Source organism: Drosophila rhopaloa, unplaced genomic scaffold (assembly GCF_018152115.1).
Source record: "Drosophila rhopaloa isolate 14029-0021.01 unplaced genomic scaffold, ASM1815211v1 contig_163, whole genome shotgun sequence".
Taxonomy (NCBI): domain Eukaryota; kingdom Metazoa; phylum Arthropoda; class Insecta; order Diptera; family Drosophilidae; genus Drosophila; species Drosophila rhopaloa.
Genome location: NW_025335043.1, coordinates 14,409,704 through 14,431,682, shown reverse-complemented (window position 1 = coordinate 14,431,682; position 21,979 = coordinate 14,409,704). Strand labels below are relative to the sequence as shown.

At 40.0% G+C, this 21,979-nt stretch overlaps 1 protein-coding gene across 1 annotated transcript in view; it reads left to right on the top strand.

The window, feature by feature from the left end:
- Positions 1-21,979, top strand: part of LOC108038151 (peroxidasin) — a 35,859-nt gene that overhangs the window by 10,525 nt on the left and 3,355 nt on the right. The window contains exons 3-9 of the mRNA XM_044458151.1: positions 11,588-11,803; positions 11,880-11,951; positions 12,058-12,299; positions 14,148-14,807; positions 17,394-17,600; positions 17,703-17,881; positions 18,204-18,385. Of these exons, the coding sequence (XP_044314086.1) occupies positions 11,588-11,803; positions 11,880-11,951; positions 12,058-12,299; positions 14,148-14,807; positions 17,394-17,600; positions 17,703-17,881; positions 18,204-18,385 (1,758 nt within the window). The remainder of the gene's footprint in view (positions 1-11,587; positions 11,804-11,879; positions 11,952-12,057; positions 12,300-14,147; positions 14,808-17,393; positions 17,601-17,702; positions 17,882-18,203; positions 18,386-21,979) is intronic.

The following is a 21,979-nucleotide window of genomic DNA, read 5'->3' as shown; positions in this document are numbered from 1 at the left end:
AAAAATGGTGAACAAAAATAAAAAAAAACATAACCAGTGGCAGCGAAAGTTTAAATAAAATTTATTTCAACAAAAATACACGCTCACTTTGCGAAAATGTGTGCAGGGATGATGGCTGTTGCCTGAAAATGTGAGAATTATATATTGAAGGGTGTTTTGGCGAGGGGGGAAGGGAAGGGGAAGGGAGTGGAGTGGAGGGAGCTCCTCCAGGTGGCCACTTTTAACCATGAAGGTGTTTGCCTGGCCAAACTGGAAGCAGCTTAAGCATGCCAGAACGAGCAGCCAGGATGATGGGGGCGGAGTTTTTGGTGGATGGAAAGGAGCTCTGCAGGACGAGGACTGTTCCTCCAGACAGTCGGCAATTGCATGTGTAGAAAGTGCACTTGTGAGACATTTACACCTGTGAAAACGTCGATGGGTGGGGTGGGGTCTACAAAATGAAGGAGCAGGATCAGGATCAGGAACTGCGGCATCAGGAAGAGCATTCCCAGCCGGGGGATGAGCTGCAGCCAAAGGAGCATTTGAGTAAGAACACATTAGCAGCCCAACAAAACAAAGAAAAGGGGTTCGCGATAGTATAAGAGCAGTTCATATGACAAAACACCAAAAAGAATCAATTATTTTTATAATGAGACCATAAAATAGTTTCATTTAAGTGCTATTTTATGGAAAATTTAATTTAATAACGCATAAAATTAAATTTATTTTGATATATTCTTTACTCGTGCTAACAAAGGATCAACAAAACCATTAATAACCTTTGCTTATGTGTATATTTGGGATATTTGAGAAATGAAAGAATAATAAATAAACATTGAAACTAGATGCCGAAAAAAGTAAATATTTAGTTTTGCTTTGTAAATAGCTCATTCAATGAATCTTTTCTCTTTCAATTCAAAATGTATACAATTGTTACTTAAAATGCAAGAATATAAAACAATTAAATATTGAAAGCTGAATTTTTTAATATTTGTCTTACTTTTAAAAGGCATTTTGATAATTAATTTTGTTTCTTTTATCATATTAGTAGCTCTGCTTAAAGATCCCAACCCAATGGCCAATCTTAGTGATAGGTTTTTTGTGTTTAGGAACAACTTGAGAACAGGAGAGTCAAAAAAAAGCAGAGGAGTGAGACAGCAATTTGAAGGCAGAAAAAATTTGTAGCCCGGGTATTTTTTTTGCGTTTCTTCTTCACTTTGCTCCGAGTGTTTTTCTTACCGATTTTCTTTTCCTTTTTATTCTGCTCTGCTGTCAGGAGTTTTTCTTTTGGTGGCAGCCCAAAAGTATGCAATGCAAGTTTAGATGCCTCTCTTGTTCTTCCCGATTCCTTTTTGCAAAAGAGTATGTGTGTGTCTGTGTGTGTGTGTGTGTGTGGGACGGAAGTGAATTTTCTGCACGTGGCTTAACTTTTGCTGCCTGCTCTGGCGTGTCATGCAGTCAGCAATCTTTATCCAACCCAAACCCCCAACTTGAGTTTGAGTGCAGCCCCTTTCATTCTTTTCTTGCGGATTTCGCTCAAGGATTGCATTTAACGCAGGAACAGGAAGGAAGGAAATGCCATGTCGACGCTAAAACTGGGTTAGCTTACATAACGACAACATTAACGACAACGTTTTCCTTCCGGTGGGAGGGGGTGTTCTTATGTGGGTGGCTGGCAATTCCGGAGGATGGAGTTCGCTTCACGCTTCGTCGCTTATTGGACATAATTACTGAATATAACAATTCTGCGGTCGCCCCCAAGAGGCACTCGAAAAAATGTGCACCATGAGTTTGCTTAAAGATCCTTTAAGGTTACATTTTTTGATTCATTTTATTTTATGTCATATTTTAAAGGATAAGCTATAAATATTTTGGGTAAAATGTTACATTACAACATTACATTTTCAAATTGTTCAAGTTTTAATTGGCATAAATCAAAATCAAAAAATAAATTCTTCCAAATCGACCCAGAATTGAAAGTTGAAGTCCTCATCTGCCAAAAACAGCCATTCTTTCGACTGTTCGTCTTATTTTAACAAAGTTGTAAACAAAAAACCCTAAAAAAAAGTTTTATATGTCCAAAAGCCCCAAGCAATCAACACAAATTTCTGTTTTTTATTCAAAACTTTGGGATATAATAGTCAACTGTTAGAATGTCATACCTCGTTAAATTTGTTATAAAATTTCAAATCGAATGGCATTCACAGCTAAAAAAATTCATTTTGGACCAATTTCGGCCAAAAAAACACAGTGTTTCCCGTTATGAAAAATGCGAAAATCAGTCAAAAATAAATTATCTTCTTTTTTCTCTTCATCTTAGCTTAAGTTTTATTTATGCCAAATTGATTGGCATTCACAGCTGAAAAATTTAATTTTACTTAAATTTTTGTTACAAATCAAAAACCATGATGTAGTGTTTTGAATGGTTTTTTTTAGACATTAGCAACAATCGTTTTGTTTAAAATTTGTGAGCTAAGATAACAGTGAGATTACGTCTGTTAAGAATAGAGTTTTCTCGGACATAATTAAGTCCAAAATTTGTAGTGCCAGGTCCTAATTTTGTTGAGTGCATTCCTTTTGGCCATAGCCACTTGTGCGTAACGGCAGCGTCAGATAAGTGCAACAAAAGCCACGGCGGATGCGGCCGAGAAGTGAATCGGTGGGAGCCAAGCCACATATCAATTCCGTGTGAGCGGACAAACTGGTCTTGTTGCAGTCCTAGTTCCGGAATGTCCTGTTCGTCCTGGTCAGTGGACGGGGCGGATCCTTTATCGCTTACACTTGGCCAAAGGCGAGTCACCCGCACACAGTTCACTAGTCGCACTGCTTTTTTGTCCGCCTGCCAAATCCTTAAAGTTGCCAAGCTGTAGCCCAAGGATTTGTCGGAGCAAAAGTTTCGTTCTTTGTCAGTTCGGGGAAACAATGTTAATTGCTTTGCAGTTTACTTTCTGGATGCCGCTTGACTGACTCAACTGCTGGAGTTTTCGGTACAGGTGAAATCCGCTAAGCTGTATTAGACGGCTCCAAAGTGTTTGGATTAATTCTGCGATTGCCTTTTGCTCACTTTTAGACACTTATACCTTGGTTTTTAAGATAGTTTAGAAGACTCTTACAAAAATTCTAAGGGAAATAAATTATTATTATTTGGTTTTATTTCTCAATCTTTAAAACTCGTTAAGAAACATTTTTTTAAAGACAAATACGTTTTTGTTCACTATTCAATTGTGTTTCCGCATAAGTCAAAATATTTATTCATTGATAAATTATTGTATAATGTAAATTTCCATAAGGAAACCATTGTTGAATCATACAGCGTTGTCACATTGAGGATTTTAATTACTCTCAAAGTTGCTTTACTGAAATCATTGGACATCCCTTTGCAGGTAAAATTCATTAAGCTCTGATCTACAGTTCTAAACTCTTTGGCCAAAAAATCTTTTGTTGCTCCATCTGGGCTAAACAAAGCGTTTTATGCATGCACACTCCGAGCCAATTACGCAAAGTGCTCTAAGTATCTCAAACAGTCCTAACTGGACACGATTACATTAACAGTTTAGCACACACATAGCGGGGGGATATCGGGGGATTTTCGGGGGATATAGGGTTGGATATAGAGCCATCGTTGGAAGTGAGCGAAATTGGGAGTAAGCAAACCGAACGAAAATTAAATCAGAACAGCAAAGGCTCGAAAGTAAGCCCTGGCTGCAAAAAGGAGTTTGAGGAAGTGAAATAGCCACTGCAGGCAGCACGGTAACCAACTTTAGACCCTGGAATACCCATCTCCATCCCCATCTCCATCCCCATCTCCATCTCCATTAACCCTTATGCACTCACTCGGTAGTTGTCGGGCTGACAAAGTGACTGGCTGACTGACAGCTGAACTTTTACGCACACAGATAGACAATGTCAAGGGCTAACAGCGATGGACGGGGTGGCCTTTGTTTAATAATAATAAAATGTCACTGGGCAAAAATAAACGGCCGAGAAGCCGAGCGGCTGAAGGATTACATTACCAAGTGGTTCCCACACAAACACACACCCACACACTCACACAGAGCTGAAAAGCGACGGAGCAATTGTCATGAGTCCTTTAGTCCTTTGGACCATCGTCACTGGCAAATCACCTGGGCAACCCAGCAGCAAACAGGATATACTTGCCTTCGGCTTTGCGGATGTGAGTGGAGGTCCTGGCATGCAAGGATGCGCCTTGCCATTGCAGGCACTTTTATTCCTCTGGTTGTTATTTCTGGCCATGTTGCTGCTGCTATTTCTGCTGTTGCTTGCGTGTTTGTAAGCCATGTTATTACAATAATGTGCAATCTGAGTCTGTGATGGAACACTGAGCGAAATAAAGAGGGAAGAAAGCTAGAATATAGAATAGATCGCTTAAAGAACTATTTTCGAATAAGCAATATATTAAAATACTTTAATAACTGGAGTTCCACGAATGTTTTATATTTATATTTATATTCGCGGTATAAGCATTTTCGTTTAGCCACCTTTTATTATTATTTAATTATCACAAGGTTACTTACTACATTTGGAACTTAAAAATAGAATATAAATAATATTTGGGCTTCACAAAAATGCATAGAGATATATACAGGATTAAAACGTCTTGAATATGTGTTTCAATGTATGCTATGCAGAACGGAACATCATTAACCTACTGGACATTCGTACATATTGCCTCATATTGTTAGATAGATATATAGAGATATATTTAGATTTAAATTTCTAAACCAATGCCAACCTTTTCTCACTGTGTTTGGGAAAGCGGTCTCTGTGGTGTCGTGGGTGCGAATGTGAGCGTGCGGCAGGCCAAAGTTAAATCATGTTTTTATTGTCACATTTGCCATAAAGGCAGCCTGGGGACCGGCAGACCGTAAAAGGATTTATACTGGCGCAGGAGCAGGAGGCGTCATAAGATGCTGCCTAAGCCGTGTGCCGGCACACGTGAGGTGGGCGGGAAAGGTGGGCTGGGCAGGTGTATAAGCCAGACAAATCATAATCAGAGCACAAGGCAACAAGCCCAACAAAGCCGGAATCACCTTAACAACCAGGTGGGAGGATGGGGTGGAGGTGAGAGATGTGAGGGATGAGGGATGGGGGCCAGGAGATGCCACTGATAAGGCAGCTTTTCCATTCCTTTGGCCCCCGTTTATGGCCTTGTTTATGTTGCATACTTTATGGCGCAAAAAAAGGGTGGAGAAGCGTGTGTGTAAATCGCGGAAAAAAAAGCGAACAAAGTAGAAAAAGCTATGAGAATGCGTTACCTCTAATGAAACTGCAATGAACTGGAAAATATACTGACTCAATGATAAAACTAACTGACGCTCAAAGCGAGCAGAAACCAATTCCACGGAGAAAATTAAACCTTAAATGCATTTAAAAACCATCACAAGGGAAAGCAATTAAAAGGGGAAAAAACCTTTTAGAATCAGCAATTAATTTTTCATCTACTAGAAAATAAACTTCTTTTCATATTCATATACAAACATTCATACATTTAGATTATATAATACCAATAAGTAGAAAGTCTAAGGCTTATAATAATATTATTCTGATATTTTGTTTATTTAACTTAAGAAGTTAACTTTGTGTGCATATTGCAGAATGAATTTCAATTTACCACAAATTTTTCACTCAGTGAAATTGCAAATTTCGGTTAACTGAAAGTCCCGCCTTAATAAGCAACCCGATTCCCTCAAAAACCGCACTCGAGGCGAAATAATCAAACTGAAATCTCAAAGCGGACACCACAAACATGCACTGCCAAATTTGCAACCCTATACCCCGCATGGAAATTTCCACTAATTTACTTGCTGCGGTTTTTCCTTCACTAATTGTGACAACTAATTGAAATCAAATTAGTGAAGCCACTAAACAGCTTAACGCTCGCTGAGCACGCACCAGATTTTCCACCTCGGATGGGGGGCGAAATAAGGGGGCACCAATGGGTTAACCATAAACCCTACACAATGCTAATTGTTTTCATTCAATTTACTGTCTGCACGCCGCTTTAAAATATCGCTCTTGGCTTCAGTTTTGGCTAACCATAAATTTTCGTCATGGACATCAAAGCGTATACGCAATATGTGTGTGTATGTTCGTGGCATGTCCTGTTTGCGGGTGTGTTAGCGGAGCTGCATGTGTGTGTGAGTGTGGGTGTGCAGGCATGCGTGAATAGACAAACATGCCAGAGTCGAACATGCCTTTGTCAATAATATGCATTAATTAAGTGCAGACATGGATGCGAGAGGAATCAAACCAAGGATATCCGAGGCACATCAATGGATCCCCCCGAAACTCGCGCGCCACAGGACATACGTCCTGCGCACACGCCGCATTGCAAACTTTAATTGAAAATATATCGAATAATGCGAAAATGCAAATGTCATTATCAAAATTCAGGCCGGCGGAAGTGTCACATGCGCTGAAAAGAAGTTTCAAGATTCAATTTCCGTTTCCGCACACATGACGCGCTTCACAGCAGGTGGGCTCTTTGGGTTTTTGGCTTCGTGGGCGTGCCCCAATTGGGGGGCGTGGCAGGGGGACTCCCAGTTATTTGTGCCTCCGTTCGGAGGTCCTTTTTTAGCAGCTCCGTAAATAGTTGCGCAACTGACATGACGCCATATCTATGAGGCCATTGCAATGCCCCCGCTGAATCCCCATTTATCCGGAGAGCAACTCCATCACGCACTTGGTGCGGAGTGGGTTCCGACACACTATCACTGAAAAAAATATATTTCAAATATTTTATATGAAACAGATTTAACTAGCAAAAAAAACACATTTAAAATATTAGGCATTTAACTGGTTTAACATATTAAATTTTAAATAATAAAGTAGGACTGTATTGTTAAACAACATCATAAATAAGAATGAATTTTATTCCAGACTAAACTGACTTTACGTAAGATAGCATTCTATTTTTAAAGTTCAGTAAATAGCAAGGAATTTTATTCCAGAATAAACTCATTTTATGTTAGATAGCATTCACAAACTTTTAGCGGAAGTTCTGGTTTAAATTATAGATTATAATATTTTTTTTAGAAATACGACAACTTATTTATAGGTCCATTAAATTTTATTTTAAGTCTTTTTTTCTTGGTTTTGAATTAATCTATTAATATTATTTAGAGACTTAATAAATTAAAATTTAATATATAAAATTATATTAAAAAAACAACGGTTTTTAAGAAATAAAGTGAGCCCATACTTAAGTTTGTGTTTACATTAAATCGATCAAAATAATAGGTGCAAATGACTGATAAAACGGTCTCCTTTTATATTTTTTATGAACTTAACTAATTATTAAAGATACATGTTATTATGTATATATTTTTTTCTGTGTAATTCAGTTTGGTAGGCTCGATGAGGCATCGGACTGGGGATTCCGGAGTCCAAAGTCCGTAGTCCGCAGTCCGGAGTCCGGAACCCGGACACGCACTCAGCGTGTGTGCACATTGAAGTGGACCATCGTTTGTCACACGTGGTGGGTGTGGAAGTGGGTGTGGGAGTGGGAGTGTGTGGAAAAGTGGGTGGCCAAGTGGATGCGGGCGTCAGGACACTGGTACAGTGGTGCCATGTGAAGAGGTGTTGGTTATGCAGAAAGGGAATCTGCAAGTGGCTGGGCATTTTAAAGCACTCTCCGTCTAAGCAAATACTACGATTGCGGTGAGTCAGTCAAAGGGGCGAAAGAAGACGAGTTCCTTGTTGATTCAAATTAGACTGATCCATCTGCCGGCACCACTTGCCGGCTTGACCCACTGTTGATGTGGATGTGGATGTTGCTGTGGCTGCGGCTGTATTCCTTGTTGACTGTTGGTGGCGGGGCTAATGGAGTTTGCAAGAAGTGGGCAAAAATGTGGATCAAGCAGCCGCATTCGCACAAAGGCCCCCCTTTCTTCGCCTTTCTCCGCTGCTTTCTTCCTTGCGGGAGAAATGCGAGCAACTTTGCAAATTGTTGCTGCCACCCAGCTGTATCCCAGCTGCCCCACTTCCTTGGACCCACCGCAACTGCATGAGGTTGCCAACTTGGTGCACCTACAAAAATATTTTCAAAAACTTTACAAGCACTTTAAATAATAAACTAAAGAACCACTATTTTCATTCTTAAATATGATATCAATTTAATGGCAATACAAAATATGAAAATTATTTTTGAAAGTCAGCTATATAAATATATTTTATTAAATAATAAATTTAAAATAAAATATTGACCAGAAGAATGGGAAATTTTTTATACTTATTAGAGTAAAGATTTATAAATCAACAGACAAGCCAGTAATTCCCTCTTCAATTTTATTGACAATTTAATGCAAATATATTTTAATTTGTTTTTAAATTATAGTAAGTTTATTTGTTAAGGCCCAATAAATAACAGCTGCCTAAGAAAGAACAAAGCGAACTAGTTGCTGAAACTTAGAAATATTTTGATGAAACCTTTTCTGTAAGTGTAGCGATGGGAGCGGGGTTACCACATGGACACCAGTGGGTCGACTGGCCCCAGGACTTGGGTCTTTCATCAGGCCAGCGTCGTAGTCATAGCCATAGCCATAGCCATCGCCATATCCAGAGCCACAGCCAAGACCGAAACCGAGACCCGGAGTGAGAAGTGAGAGGTGAAGCGGCGGTGGCTGCTTTGTTTATGTGGCTCCATTTGGGCGTGTGCCTGACCTGACCCACTCAACCACCCATCACCCATCACCCATCTGAGCCATCCGCATCCACGTCCACCACCTTCCTGTGGCTGCTGCTATTGTTGGGCTGGGGCCTCAAGCTCTACGTGTGAGTGGTTTTAGTGTTGTTCTGGATTTTTATACCCATTAGTTTTAGGATGGAAGGTAGTCTATTTTCATGTGAATTTAAGTAGAAGAGCCCAGGACTTTCTTCCATCCAAATTCAAACTAAAAGTCAAGATTTAATACAGTATCTATGAAAAATAATATTATAAACTGCAATTTTATTGAATTAAACTTTAAGGCGAACTGAAACAGGTACACTATTCTGAAAATCCTGGTACTTCAGTATATTTTTAATGGAAATAACATTTTAAACAAATTGTTACAGATTTTGGATCAAATTATACATTATTTATAATTTAATTTTGAGTTGTATAAAAACGAATACAACCATTTGTGGTTAATAAGCTTTTATTATTCCAAAGCTTATTTTATTAAATTGCTCGCACAGGTTTTTTCTTTTTAATAAACTTATGGAACTTTTCCATTGTTATTTTTGAAAAAATTCCAAGGCAAACGAATGCTGGGTATTTAATAGTCGTTCCACTTCACTCAAGCACTCCATCTTGTTCTGGATTTTTAAGTTGTTTTCGTTGTCGTAGGTTGTTTGTGTTGCCTTTTTTGTTGTCCTGTGTGTGCGAGGTTTTGCCTTTTTCCTGTGTGTTGCATCCTCGTCTTTAGTTGCAATTTGAGCATAGACACAGACACAGAAACAGACACGATTGCACTTGGCCAAAACACACACATACACACAGTGAAACGCTGACACCAATTAGGGTTGCAGGTTGTTGCTGTTGTTGCTGCCGCTAGTTGCTGTTGGTAGTTAGTTAGTTTGGTTGCACTTTGTGCGTTGCATGTTTACAGTGGCCACAAAACATAATTTCTGTTTAGACAACTTTAGCCCCATCTCCAATTGCAGTGGCTTCTGGCCAAAAAAGGGGTAAAAAGGGGGTAAAAAAAGTGGTAAAAAGGTAGTAAAAGCGGTAAAAAAAAACAGGGTCATAATTATTGCGCCAACAAAGACCCAAAGCAGCTGCAACATCAGCCGGCGGTAAGCGATGTTGCCAGCAGGCAGGCACCAGCTGAATTTTCGGTATAATTTTCACTTTGGCCAAGAAACTTTTTCGCTGCCGCATTGAATTTGCAACTAGCAAGCAGCTAAATTCTGGCCAAAAGCAACAGCAACAAAGTTCATGAGTTGATTAGAAACTTTTTAAACCGCTGTTGCAGCTACATCCTTAGCCCGCTGCAATCCCATAGCCATCACCCTCAGCCGCTTATGCACTCAGAAAAATTATCTTACGATTGTAATAGAAAACTTTATAGAACTTAAATTATTAAATTAATAAATACAAGAAAATTGCATATTTATATTTGGTCCCATTTCAAAAGGCAATCCTTTCCATTAAATATTAAAATAACTTCCTTAAGCAGGCAATCTTTATGTTGGTTTCTTAATATATTAATTTTAAGATTAGTTAATTTTCCCTTAAAAATAATTTGTTTAGTCTAAGGGTATTTATAAAAAGGCTGTACAAAATTCTATAGTAAATCATCGCTTAAGAAAAGCTGGGTCGATTTAAATCAAACTTTTTTTCCGTTGTTCTGACGATTTCCTTAATCCCATTATAAAATACATATTAATCGAAATTTCTTCGAGTAAACTGTTGCTAATGGCAGCTCGTGAGCTTGGCATATGCGAAGAGACCTCAATCCGTGGCTTGGGCTCCCAACTCTGACTATATGCTACTGCTACTATACTATATATGTTGCCGGGGTTGCCGGCTTATCGCTTGGCTGCTTTGTCGCCGGGCACGGGTATAAACTATGCGAGCATCAACTTTTTGTAATTAATTTTTAATGTGTGCAAAATGTTTGTGCAAACGAGTGTATGTTGTTGTTTGCAGCTCAGCGATATCAAGCGGATGTCGTTAGAACGGTTTATCAAGCGCTCTAAGAGGCGGATAAACTGCGGCTTCGTTGCGGGGACATTCTATATAGTATTTAAGTTTGTGCTTAGCTGGGGTAAATAATTGGATTTCGCTTGAAATTGCTGGGAGCGGGTTAGAACTCGAAGGCTTTCGTTTCTTCAAACGGAATTTCTTTGGAAAATATCGCACTAATTGCATATGACAATGAGGCACAACATTCACCACCCAACCGCCCACACGAAAGCTCCTTAAAGACCCATTTGAAACCCCCCAACACTCAATACCCACATAGTGCGAGAATGAGAGGAAAGAAGGTGCGATGCAGACCGCATGACGAGAATTGGCATTGGCAACTGGCAGCAATTTGCCAGAACCAAAAATTGATTTACCCTCAACTGCAAGTCTTCCAGTTTCAATGCACTTGGAATAATTTCTGTTTAAAAAAATATATATTTCATTAACTGAATAATACAATTGTACAATGAGTAAGAATATTTATTTACTTATATGATATATACTTATATGTGATATATCAACTACTTATCGAGACACTTTATATTACTTTTTTAAAGCAAAGCTGGCATCATTGACAAATTTGTGTCTTTTGAAATATTGGCATCATTGATAGCTTCAGTGTAAGAGCTGGCATCACTGGTGATATAATAAAAATAGCTTTTAAATGAAAATAAAATTATAAGAGCAGTGCGTTTTAATTGGTATTTTCCTGAAAACAATACTCTTTAATTAATAGCAAATTCATTTGATACATTATTTCGCAGTGTAGTAAACCCACCTTTTCCTTCACTCCTCACCCATCTCGCATCCGTCCATCAGATAAACGTTTTGCTATCTGCAATCTGGAATTCGCATTCTGTCCACTCGACTCACTCACGCTTTGTGTTCTTGTGTGTCCCGGCGACATTTTTGCAGGGATTTGCGTTTCAATCACATCGAGGAGCTGCCGGCCAACGCGTTCAGTGGTCTCGCCCAGCTGACGACGCTCTTCCTGAACGAGAACGAGCTGGCTTACCTGCAGGATGGGGCCCTCAACGGACTGACGGCGCTGAGGTTCCTCTATCTGAACAATAATCGCCTAAGCCGCTTACCCGCGGCCATCTTCCAGCGGATGCCACGCCTGGAGGAGGTGTAAGTGAACCCAGCCGTCTTAATTAAGGATCTCCCCGAGCAATCGCCTTTCCCGCTTTCCCTTTTCCCTTTGCAGTTTCCTGGAGAACAATGACATTTGGCAGCTGCCCGCCGGCCTCTTTGACAACTTGCCGCGCCTGAGCCGTCTGTAAGTCGATGATGATGATGTCCCCTTTTTGGGGTCTGTCTTTTGTTTGAGCTGTCACTAACTTTTGGGGCTTTCCCCTGTCCCCTCTCCACTGTCCAATGTCCAGTTTCATGAGCAACAATAAGCTGTCCCAACTGCCTGTGGACATCTTTAATCGGCTGAACAGTCTGAAGCGTCTGCGACTGGACGGCAATGCCATCGACTGCAATTGCGGTGTCTATTCGCTCTGGCGCCGCTGGCACCTGTATGTCCAACGCCAACTGGTGGCCATCTCGCTCACCTGTGCCGCTCCTCAGGCCCTCCAGAATCAGGGCTTTTTCAGCCTGGGAGAACATCAGTTCAAGTGCGGTAAGTAACAAAAGAATATTTTATTAGGCCACAGAAATCTCTAGGAATCTGAAATCTCTTGACATTTTTTTCCTAAAATTAATATCTAAATAACTTCTACAATGGGTTTTTTTGAGAATCAAATTACGAGTCTTACGAGATATGTCACTTTCAAATCGGATAAAATTTGGTAAAGTTATGGACTCCGGAAGTCCAGTTTTGGGTCGCCTTTTAACAACACATCGGAAACTTGGAAATAAATGACATGAAAATGGGTCAAAAATTGGACCAACGTTAAAATGAAAATTTTGAATGCAGTTTTTTTGAGAATCAAATTACGAGTCTTACGAGATATGCCACTTTCAAATCGGATAAAATTTGGTAAAGTTATGGACTCCGGAAGTCCAGTTTTGGGTCGCCTTTTAACAACACATCGGAAACTTGGAAATAAATGACATGAAAATGGGTCAAAAATTGGACCAACGTTAAAATGAAAATTTTGAATGCAGTTTTTTTGAGAATCAAATTACGAGTCTTACGAGATATGCCACTTTCAAATCGAATAAAATTTGGTAAAGTTATGGACTCCGGTAGGCCAGTTGTGGGTCACCTTTTAACAACACATCGGAAACTTGGAAATTAATGACATGAAAATGGGTCAAAAATTGGACCAACGTTAATATGAAAATTTTGAATGCAGTTTTTTTGAGAATCAAATTACGAGTCTTACGAGATATGCCACTTTCAAATCGAATAAAATTTGGTAAAGTTATGGACTCCGGTAGGCCAGTTGTGGGTCACCTTTTAACAACACATCGGAAACTTGGAAATAAATGACATGAAAATGGGTTAAAAATTGGACCAACGTTAAAATGAAAATTTTGAATGCAGTTTTTTTGAGAATTAAATTACGAGTCTTACGAGATATGCCACTTTCAAATCGAATAAAATTTGGTAAAGTTATGGACTCCGGTAGGCCAGTTGTGGGTCACCTTTTAACAACACATCGGAAACTTGGAAATTAATGACATGAAAATGGATCAAAAATTGGACCAACGTTAAAATGAAAATTTTGAATGCAGTTTTTTTGAGAATCAAATTACGAGTCTTACGAGATATGCCACTTTCAAATCGAATAAAATTTGGTAAAGTTATGGACTCCGGTAGGCCAGTTCTGGGTCACCTTTTAACAACACATCGGAAACTTGGAAAAAATGACATGAAAATGGGTCAAAAATTGGACCAACGGTAAAATGAAAATTTTGAATGCAGTTTTTTTGAGAATCAAATTACGAGTCTTACGAGATATGCCACTTTCAAATCGAATAAAATTTGGTAAAGTTATGGACTCCGGTAGGCCAGTTCTGGGTCACCTTTTAACAACACATCGGAAACTTGGAAATAAATGACATGAAAATGGGTCAAAAATTGGACCAACGGTAAAATGAAAATTTTGAATGCAGTTTTTTTGAGAATCAAATTACGAGTCTTACGAGATATGCCTCTTTCAAATCGGATAAAATTTGGTAAAGTTATGGACTCCGGAAGTCCAGTTGAATTTGCTTCGAAATTTTAGGGACACATTTGGATAGTTTAAGTCGACATTTTGCAATAAGAAAAAATCGATGTTTTGAAGCCTCTAAAGCAGGCTCCCCCTTAAGGTATAAGACCACTTTTTTTGTCTTTTGTATTATAACATATATAAACATATTATATCAAATCGTTGAGTTTAAAGAAGATTTTTCATCAAACTGCCGTAAGGGAAACCCTCTTAAAAGCCCCAGTCCATTGAAAGCATGATTTCTGATGTGCGCCACAGATACATTTAAATACCGAATTGATGGGCACTCTGCTGAATATATCTTGCAGCCAAGCCGCAGTTCCTGGTGGCTCCCCAAGACGGCCAAGCCGCCGAAGGCGATCAGGCGGAGCTGAGCTGCGAGGTCACCGGCCTGCCACGCCCCCAGGTCACGTGGATGCGCAACACCCAGGAGGTGGTGGTCGGTGGCGAGGAGCAGGCGCGGGTGGAGATCCTGCCCAGCGGCAGTCTGCTCATCCGGAGCGCAGATGAGGGGGACATGGGCATCTACCAGTGCATCGCTCGCAATGAGATGGGCGAACTGCGCTCCCAGCCGGTCCGCTTCTCCGTTTATCCCACTGCACCACCGCGCGACTTCCTCCTCGATGCCCGCAGCAATCAGGTGTGGGTGGACACAACACCACCGGGGAGTGCAAACACACCAACGCCATCGCCACCGCACTTCACACACCAGCCACACGACCAAATTGTGGCCCTCCACGGCTCCGGCCACGTGCTCCTCGACTGCGCCGCCTCCGGCTGGCCACAGCCGGACCTACAATGGTTCGTCAATGGGCGCCAGCTCTCCCAGTCGACCCCCAGCCTCCAGCTCCAGGCCAATGGCAGCCTCGTCCTGCTGCAGCCCACCCAACTCTCTGCCGGCACGTATCGCTGCGAGGCTCACAACTCTTTGGGCAGCGTCCAGGCCTCCGCCCGCATCGAACTAAAGGGTGAGTGAATGCCAGAGGTGCTACTTTCTGGGCAGTACCAGCCAGGTACTTGCTGGAAATTATATATACTATTTATTTATATATACTATTTTATATATATATTATTTAAACCAAACAATTAAGCTATACAAAATTAATCGGCAACGTTACCAATTTACTATTTCCAAGCTTCCCTTGATTTATTGTTTTAGATTATTAGTTTGGGGTAGATTTGTATTTTGAAATAAATTTAAATTAAGTATAGTTTTTAAGAGGTCATTTACTGTAGAATGTATTTTCGATATTATATTAATTATATTTACTACGAATAGGTTTTTTGATAGATACCATACTTTTTTATTTATTATAGTTTTATACTAGTTCAGTATTCAAAGTAGCTGTACTTAACTATCTTAGGGTTATGTATTTTAATATGAAACAGAATCAAATTTTTTAAGAGAGCTCATAGCTTTAATTTTAATCTTTATAACTTTGATTTTATGATTGTTATTATAATATAACATAAAATGGAATATTTATAGAATATTGATAGAGTGTTATTATTAGTTTTAATGGTAACCACATAAGGTACCAAAGTACTGCTCATCACTGAAACCGTTTGGGATGGTCACAATAGATCCCCTTTTTCTGGCCATACACCATCGACAGTCACAACTGTCGCGTTCTACTCAATTTGCAGTCGATTTAATTTGTTTTCGTCTGGGAGTGGGAAATGGCAACGATTCGGATGAGGATGAGGCTGGGGACTGCAATGGAGACTGACCAGGATACTGGCCACGGCAACACAACTGATATTGGGGCATTGGGACTTTGCAGAGGAGTTTGCCCCCGCGGGATGAAACCCCACTCCCCGATAGATAAATTGCGACAACTTTGACAGCAGGTGGTGTCGGTGATTGGATGGAACTCTATGTAGACAAATCAAATCACAAAAGTTTGTAGTATTGCACTCAGAAAATTACTATGAATGTGGGAAACAGAATAACACAAGTTTTTGCTATAAATACTAACAGCATTTTGTTATTTTACTATTCACATTCCTTCGAATGAGTTTAATAGAAATATGGGAAACAAATTTACAATAGTTAAAAATACAAGAAAATTTAATTTTAACCTATTTTAAATTTGTTTCTAATATTTTTAATAAACTCATTCAAAGGAATGTGAATAGTAAAATAACAAAAAGTAAAATAACAAAAATGTGAATAGTAAAAGATTAAAGAGTTTTTTTATTTGAATATGGTATACAAAATTTTATAGAATTTTTCGTAAAGAAATATATTTTTTTTCTTTTGGTACTTTATTTAAGTACTTTTTTGCAGTGCAGTAACTTTATGCAATACTAAATAAATTGCTCTGGGTTTGATTGGGGCACATTAAGCGCTCTCGCTACGTAGCCAGTTGCTCATTAAATAACCGAAGAAGTGCATCCCGGCAGGAGGTTAACCCCGAAACTGCTTGGCACTTGAGCTTTTTATGTTTTTCCATTCGTTATAGCCGTATTTCGAGCGTTTGTACGTGACTGTACTTTATGGCGCAATAGAAATGGCCAACGCGGAGTGAAATATATATAGCTTATATATATATATATCCCCAGGGGAATGGAGATCGCAGACGGCGGAAAGTGCATGTGCATCCACCGCCTTGATGCAGCACAATGGCTCATTATAATTTGTGGTTGTCGGCACAAAATGAAGTACGAAATTTATGCATTATTTTGCAGAATTAAGTGCAAAAATTATAAACTATTATGTGCGGCGAGGGCACGCACAAATTGCGCGCTGTGGCTTTTGTGGATGGGGAATGGAAAGGGAAATGGCAATGGGGATTAGGGGATCTCGAAAACTGCGGGAACTACGGGACCTACGGGGCGGATGAACTGTTTAAGCACTCAGGCATTGCGCTTGGTCAGCATAATTAACCCGGCGAACGCATAAACAGACACGGGCAAATACTCGAAACAAACACAAACACTCGTATACAAATAAATATGGCGGGCACGCTGAAAAGTATGCAGCGAAATTTTTGAATTTATATTACGTATACGCCCTAGGGACTTGGACAGAAGTACAGTGGGTTAGGATATGTTCTTATTATTTTTTATTAAATGTAATCCTCTTTTAGCTAGGCATTAAAGTACAAAATTAATGTTTTTTTTTAATTTAGCATAGTTATAAGTTAAATTTTGTTTTTTAAGTTCTATTTCAAACTTTATTTTTCGATATTTTGCCAAGTAAAGCTCCCTTTTCAAATACTTCATTGTTTTGTTACCATTAAACGTTAGTTAATATACTAGATATGTTCATAAAATACCCTTTTAATTATTAAACTGACCTTACAAGTTTTTGGTAAATATTGAAATACGTTTTTGAAAATGAATTCCCACTGCGCAGCGGCTAAAGCGGGTCAAAAGGCGGGCGTTTGGGGGTTAATGTTTGGCGTTTGGTGGTGCTTCGGCAACAAAGGACTCATAGAAACCAAACCAACGCCGGCTTGCGCTTTAGTCGCTTGTTGCTGCCATTTGGAGCAGGAAAATTGCTCGAAAATCACTCATTCGCCCCGTTGCACCACTTACCACTCTTGCAGAATTGCCCGAAATTTTAACAGCACCGCAAAGCCAAACAATCAAACTGGGCAAGGCCTTTGTGCTGGAGTGCGATGCCGATGGCAATCCGCTGCCCACCATCGACTGGCAATTCAACGGCAAGGCTCTTGCGGGGAATACCCCCGATCTGCTCTTGGAGAACGAGAACACCGAACTGGTGGTCAGTGCCGCCCGCCAGGAGCATGCCGGTAAGTAGGGAAAGTGATTGCCAAAATCGGTTTACATTGCATTCCATTCCATTCCATCCGATGCCTTGGACATTATCCATGAATACTGCAAATCCCCCGCAGGTGTCTATCGCTGCACGGCGCGCAATGAAAACGGAGAGACGAGCGTGGAGGCCACCATTAAAGTGGAACGCTCGCAGTCGCCCCCACATCTCGCCATCGAGCCGACCAATTTGGTGGCCATTACGGGCACCACCATCGAGCTGCCCTGCCAGGTGGATCAACCCGAGGACGGACTGCAGGTAAACTTACTTACTCACTCACCCCGGCAAATGGCCAGGGAATCGGAAACTTTTTTTATTTACCCGCCACTTGTTGACGTTTCCTTTTGGTCTGATTTTCGGTTTGGCCACCGGAAAAAATATCTGTAAATTGGAATCTTATTTTGATGTTATTATAATCAAATAAATACTAAGATTTTCATCCAAAAGATATATCTCCGACAACATCATTATTAAAGTTATGTTATTAGAATATAAATATAACATTTATATATGAACAAATTTTAATTATTTTTTATGAGTATCTAAATGACTCCCAATTTTTTCCTGTGTACATCCTCAGATTACGTGGCGCCGCGATGGCCGGCTCATTGATCCGAATGTGCAGCTGACGGAGAAATATCAAATAAGCGGCGCCGGCAGTCTCTTCGTGAAGAATGTGACTTTCCCGGATGGAGGACGATACGAGTGCCAGGTGAAGAACCAGTTTGGCAGGGCCTCCGCCTCCGCACTGGTTACCATCAGGTGAGCAAACGAAGGATTCCGAATCAAAATCAAATAGCTCAACTTTGGGCACCGTCGCGACCGCAACTTTAATTGCGCTGTCGGCGGCGTGAAGGGCGGATTGTATAAGACTCCATTAAAATCAAAGGGAAAACTTTTGCTCAAAGGCGAAAGAACTGTGGAGAACTGGCAAGAAAAAGGCCTCTGCCAACAGAGGACGCACTTAAAATGCGTTTAAGTGCGCGGCAAACTTGCTTAATTAATTGAAAAATAGTTGAGGCACAGAAAAACTGAACATGAACTTAATGATGCAACGGATTATGCTGGAAATTAATCAATTTTAACATCTCTGTGGGTACCAAGTTATATTTTAAAAAGATTTTGAAAGTATTTTCCAAATGAAAATGTTGTAAATATTTTTAACTACAAACCCACCTTTTATTTACCTATTAATAAAATTTAAAAAACGTATAAAATGTATAGCAAACATTTCATAGATTTTCTCTATACTTTAATTTACTTAAAATAATAGCTTTCATGTTTTCCATTTAGTAATTTAACTTTAATAAAAATGTTACAAAGTTGTGTTTTAAAAATGAACCAACATGTTTTACAATTGTTGCTGGCAGGATTAGTCTATGCATGCCTCAAATGATTCTTTAATCCTTGCGTAGTTGCACTGAGCTAAATTGCTTGGAAACCACTCCCGCAAAACTATGAAAAGAACATAAAACCATAAAATAAAGCTGCTGGCTAAACTACTGCACAGTGGCCGGAAAACCAGGGAAAACCAAGACAAAACCAAGGCAAAATCAAGGGAAAGTCCAGGGAAAATGAACCTCCTGCAGCAGCGAGGAGGATAAACATCAAGCTACGACTGGCTGTTATCAGAAGCAGTTAACAGCTGCACAAACTTGCTAATCCCCTCCAGTTGCCAAGGCACTGAGCTCCACTGTGTTGTCAGCTAAACTGCAAATAAAATATGCACCCAGGCACCAAGAACATCAAAAGGCGGCGAGGAAGGCACAAAAGTTGTCGCCGCCGTTGCCAGTTGCCAGTTTTCAGTTTTCAGTTACCAGCTTTCTGTTGCCAGTTGCTAGTTGCCAAACTGAAAAACGTGCTAAGCCCGGAAAAGCTACGTGCCACACTCACACTCACACACATGCATTCGGTTGGGGAAAATGGCAGGAGACACAAGGCAGTGAAAATTCCTCACTGAGGCAACCGCACAAGTTATCCAAATTGCCCAAATTGAAATTGAGTTGACAAGTTGCTGGCTGCAACAAGAAATGGAAGTGAGGCACACTACAGAAAATACCGTTTCTCCAAGTCAAATTTTAAAATTAAGAGCGAAAGAATAAATAACATAAAGACACAAAGCTTTATTTAAAAGCTGAATATAAATCATTAATAATTTTTCTTTATTTGTAGATGTAAGATACAATAATGTATAAATGCGCAATAAATCTGAAACAATATAGACAGCAAATGCTTTTACATTTATTTCTTAATGTATCTTTATGCATGCATTTATTTGATTTAATGTTTTGGTATTTTATTGACCATGAGTTATTTTACAATAAATGTGTGTCTACTCCCCTAATTCAAGATATTTGCTTTTTATATTGTGCAGTGAATCTGTAATTTATATATATTAACTAATTTTCAGTAAATTCCTGGAAATAAGTCTAAAGTTCAGGTATACACTTTTCTTGAGGTGCATTTAAAATAGAACTTGTGCCCATCTTGTACCTCAACTTTTACTCTCCTTTTGCGGCCTTAGAAGTTTTCAAATTGTTTGTTCCGAAAAAAAGCGACAAGATGTGAATTTATTGAGCAAATGGCCTCCGCGTCCACATCCACATCCACATCCACATCCATCCTGCCACAGGCCGTAAATCAATTTGAGGCGGCAAAGAGTGGAGATTGGGAATACGGACTTGGCCATTAACCACCGACTGGCCCACAAAAGAACCGCCGTGGCGGCTTACTTTCTGCTTACACAGCCATTTTCCGATGCATAATGCAGCAGGATTTGGCAGTCGAGGAAAAGCGGGCGGGATAATGGTGGAAATCTGGGGATTTCCATGTGTGTGTGTGTGTGGGGTGGACGCAGCATTTAGTGGCAGGAACAGGAGCTGAATCGGCTTACAGTTCTCTGCGCCGGCAGCATTAGAAACTTTACTCATTACGCCGGGAAAACCCAGTCGCCAGACCGCAGCAAAGCATCAGGGGGCAGAAAATTATAAAGGAAAAATCCAGAAAAAGGGTGTGAGAAAGCAGCGCCAAAAGTGAAAAACTATGTTGGAAGAAGGATCCGGGAATCCCCGCCATTAAGAGTGAGCAAAAACCGCTGAAAGACCCCGACGAAACCAGTGCAACAAAAATAAGAAAAATACCAAAACACAACAACCAAAGGCAGCAGCACACAGAAATCCGCCTAAGTTGTGGGTAATGCTGGGCGTAAAACAAAAGCTTATCCTGTTACTGCCATTGTTTTTGTTGCTGCCACTGGCTTTGGCTGCTCCTTTCTGGAGCCACTGCCTCCTGCTACTGCCCCTCATCCTGCTCCAGCTCCTGCTCCCGTGATCCTGTGCTGCTGGCAAAAAGGGAAACCACGGAAATACATTGCCGTACGCCGCAGCATGTGGCAAAGGAGGAACGAGAGTGAGACGGAAGCCAGGACCCACAAAAAAACTTTACACCAAATTAGGCAACTGCAAGTGGTGATAGCTGAGATACTCTTACTGAAAATGGGATTCATTATTAACAAAATTTAAGAAAAATAAGTTAATCGAAATACTTTAAAAAATTAAAACACCACTAGTTTCTTGCTAGAAAAACCACAGAAATACATACTTTAATGTCTGTAAAATAAAGAAATACATATTTTATTTTAGTAAGTGTTCATAATTTTTCCCTAAAGCAAATATAATAGATTTATTTAATTTATATTTATATTTATATATAGATTGTTCCATTTTATTAATTGTAGCAAGTGGGTTATATAGTAACTTTCATTCCAAAAACTAACAAATCGTTAAACAATCATTTTAGTGAGGATGTCAGCAAAAAAACTTTTTTAAAAGTATTCTATAAAGTTTTGTACAAAGACTATCTTTGAATTAAACACTTTCTCTATTACTTTCTTTGGCACCGCAACAAAAATTCATTGTGTGCTAAAATAATTGTAAGAGTGATTCGCAAACTTTCCGAAAAATTATCAATGTCCCAAATACCGTGGGCAATTGTCAACCGAAGAACAACGGGCGCCCCGCCGAGTGGCCCAAAAAAGGACAAGGCAAAAGGGCAGCCACAGGATGGCAGCGTGGAAATATGTAGTCCTTGGCTCCGCAATATCCACTGCCTGAGGCAGGAGGACCAACACAGACCAGACCAGTACCAGAACCACTGCCAATGGCAACTGATAGTGCCAGACTTCTGGTGCAACAGGGTGTATTATGGTCGTTAAGTTATTACCTACAACGTCGCCTCCGCCGCACAATGCCAAAGTTTACACAGGCGAAAGTTTCCTAAAGGAGCATTCCTTGGCCGTCCCCCTTGTCCATTCCCCCATTCCGAGTTGGAAGGCAAAAGGCAATGCGCGGATTTCTT